Source organism: Tachysurus fulvidraco, chromosome 11 (assembly GCF_022655615.1).
Source record: "Tachysurus fulvidraco isolate hzauxx_2018 chromosome 11, HZAU_PFXX_2.0, whole genome shotgun sequence".
Taxonomy (NCBI): domain Eukaryota; kingdom Metazoa; phylum Chordata; class Actinopteri; order Siluriformes; family Bagridae; genus Tachysurus; species Tachysurus fulvidraco.
Genome location: NC_062528.1, coordinates 150571 through 153070, shown reverse-complemented (window position 1 = coordinate 153070; position 2500 = coordinate 150571). Strand labels below are relative to the sequence as shown.

Here is a 2500-nt window from a genome sequence, read left to right as displayed (position 1 = left end):
GACTTGTTCAGGTTCATTTTAAAGAAGATAAAAAAAAAGACATAATGCTACTAGCAGGTTGGACGACTGTGTGTGTGTCGGACTGTGTGTGTGTCGGACTGTGTGTGTGTCGGACTTGTGTGTGTCGGACTGTGTGTGTGTCGGACTGTGTGTCGGACTGTGTGTGTGTCGGACTGTGTGTGTGTCGGACTGTGTGTGTGTCGGACTGTGTGTGTGTCGGACTTGTGTGTGTCGGACTGTGTGTGTGTCGGACTGTGTGTCGGACTGTGTGTGTGTCGGACTGTGTGTGTGTCGGACTGTGTGTGTGTCGGACTGTGTGTGTGTCGGACTGTGTGTGTGTCGGACTGTGTGTCGGACTGTGTGTGTGTCGGACTGTGTGTGTGTCGGACTGTGTGTGTGTCGGACTGTGTGTGTGTCGGACTGTGTGTCGGACTGTGTGTCGGACTGTGTGTGTGTCGGACTGTGTGTGTGTCGGACTGTGTGTGTGTCGGACTGTGTGTGTGTCGGACTGTGTGTGTGTCGGACTGTCACCTTCCTCATGCACCCATAAGGGAAAGGGAAAAAGAGTTGCAACAGGGACAAAAGGTTACATTTTTATATTATATTATATTATATTATATTATATTATATTATATTATATTATATTATATTATATTTATATTTATATTATATTATATTATATTATATTATATTATATTATATTATATTATATTATATTATATTATATTATATTGTCTGTGTGTCTCTTCAATTTAAAGGAAGAAAGGTACTGAAGGAGGAGAGAATAGTTTAGAGCCAGGAGGTGTGGTGGACTTTTGGACATTTAGCCAGTGGGCAGTTCAAACACACACACACACACACACACACACACACACACACACACACACACACACACACACACACACACACACAGACAGACAATGTAAGCAGTGAAGATGCCACAAACACTTGCACATTCACACACCGAGCCCCCAGCACATAACACCAGCTGCTTTATTGCTCAGTGACATTTTCTTTTTCTTCCTCTCTTCTCACGTGGCTCACCCCCCCTACCCCACCACCCACCCCCACCCCCACCCCCGTCTGTCTACTCATTTCTACATTGTAACCTGTACTCTGTGGGACGAAACGTAAAGGGATTCAGAGTTATCATCAGTGTTATGTAATGTGAGAGTCACTAAACTAAACGTGCTATGTGAGTAAATGGCTTGTAGAACTGAATGAAATAGGCGGAAGATACATGAACAGAGCAAGACAATCAAACCCATTACAAAATGTAGACAATCATTTTAAAATACCAACAAATCCATCTATCAGATGGACTTAAGTCAGTATCCTGTGATTGTTAATGCTGATATCTGAATCTAAACTGACTCTTAGATGAGAAGATCACAAAAATCCAGTATAATTATCACCAAACGTTTTAATATCATCCCGTCTACCTGATTTGTGAACGTCCTTTTAAAAACAAACACAGACATATTAACTGGTGAACATGAACGTCTCCCTGCAATTATCTCTAACTCTGTATTTCTCTCCTATACTCTCCTCTCTCCCCAGAGCCACTAAGGGTCACTGTCTCCCCTAAAAACTTAAAGACAGGTATCAGCAGTACAGTGATCCTGTCCTGTGCTGTTCAAGGTTCTCCTCATTTCAGTGTGTCCTGGTTTCGGAACACAGAGCCTGTACATCCTGACCAACACTTCTCCATTCAGGGCACCAACAATGAGACTCTGTTTATCAGTGCTGCCCAGAAAAGACACTCAGGCGCGTACCAGTGCTTTGCAACTCGCAAGGGTCAAACTGCCCAGGACTTCTCCATTATACTGCTGGAAGGTGAGTTGCCAGGTTCTGTCTATTTACTAGATTTATTAATGAATTTCAAATCAAGCTTTTAATCGGTTTCAGTTAGTAATCTCTTTTATTGATAGAAGACCACTTTTAGTTCTCTTCGTAAAATCTTTCCTCCATCCATCCCACAGATGGTACACCAAGGATTGTCTCATCCTTCAGTGAACGTGTGGTGGCACCAGGTGAACCCTTCTCCCTAATGTGTGCAGCCAAAGGTGCCCCTCCACCCACCATCACCTGGACCCTGGATGATGAGCCAATCGCTCGGGACTCGGCGCACCGGGCCAGTCAGTACACGCTCTCGGACGGCTCGACTGTATCGCATGTTAACGTCAGCAACCCACAGATCCGCGATGGGGGCGTGTACCGCTGCGCTGCACGCAACTCGGCCGGTAGCGCCGAGTACCAAGCGCGCATAAACGTAAGAGGTGCCTGTCTACTTTTCAATCTCAGCTGTTAGAGGGTGGCTTTAAACCCATAACCTCCTTTTATCATCTCTCCACCCACCCACCCACCCACCCACCCACCCATCATTTCAGTGTCCCCAACCCTTGAGTTTCATCAATACATTCTACATCCTGATGCTGTGGGCTCAGTGTTTGGATTGTGTGTCTTTTTCTTCTAGTAGGTCAACATAGCTGGATGTGTC

General features: G+C 45.1%; 1 protein-coding gene across 3 annotated transcripts in view; it reads left to right on the top strand.

Moving 5' to 3' along the window:
* Window positions 1–2500, top strand: part of LOC113639176 (Down syndrome cell adhesion molecule-like protein 1 homolog) — a 77370-nt gene that overhangs the window by 43257 nt on the left and 31613 nt on the right. For 2 of the 3 annotated variants that reach the window (XM_047820970.1, XM_047820969.1), the window contains exons 6-7: window positions 1561–1836; window positions 1983–2279. In XM_047820970.1, coding sequence (XP_047676926.1) covers window positions 1561–1836; window positions 1983–2279 — 573 coding nt within the window. The remainder of the gene's footprint in view (window positions 1–1560; window positions 1837–1982; window positions 2280–2500) is intronic. The other variant, XM_047820971.1, reaches the window with a different exon arrangement.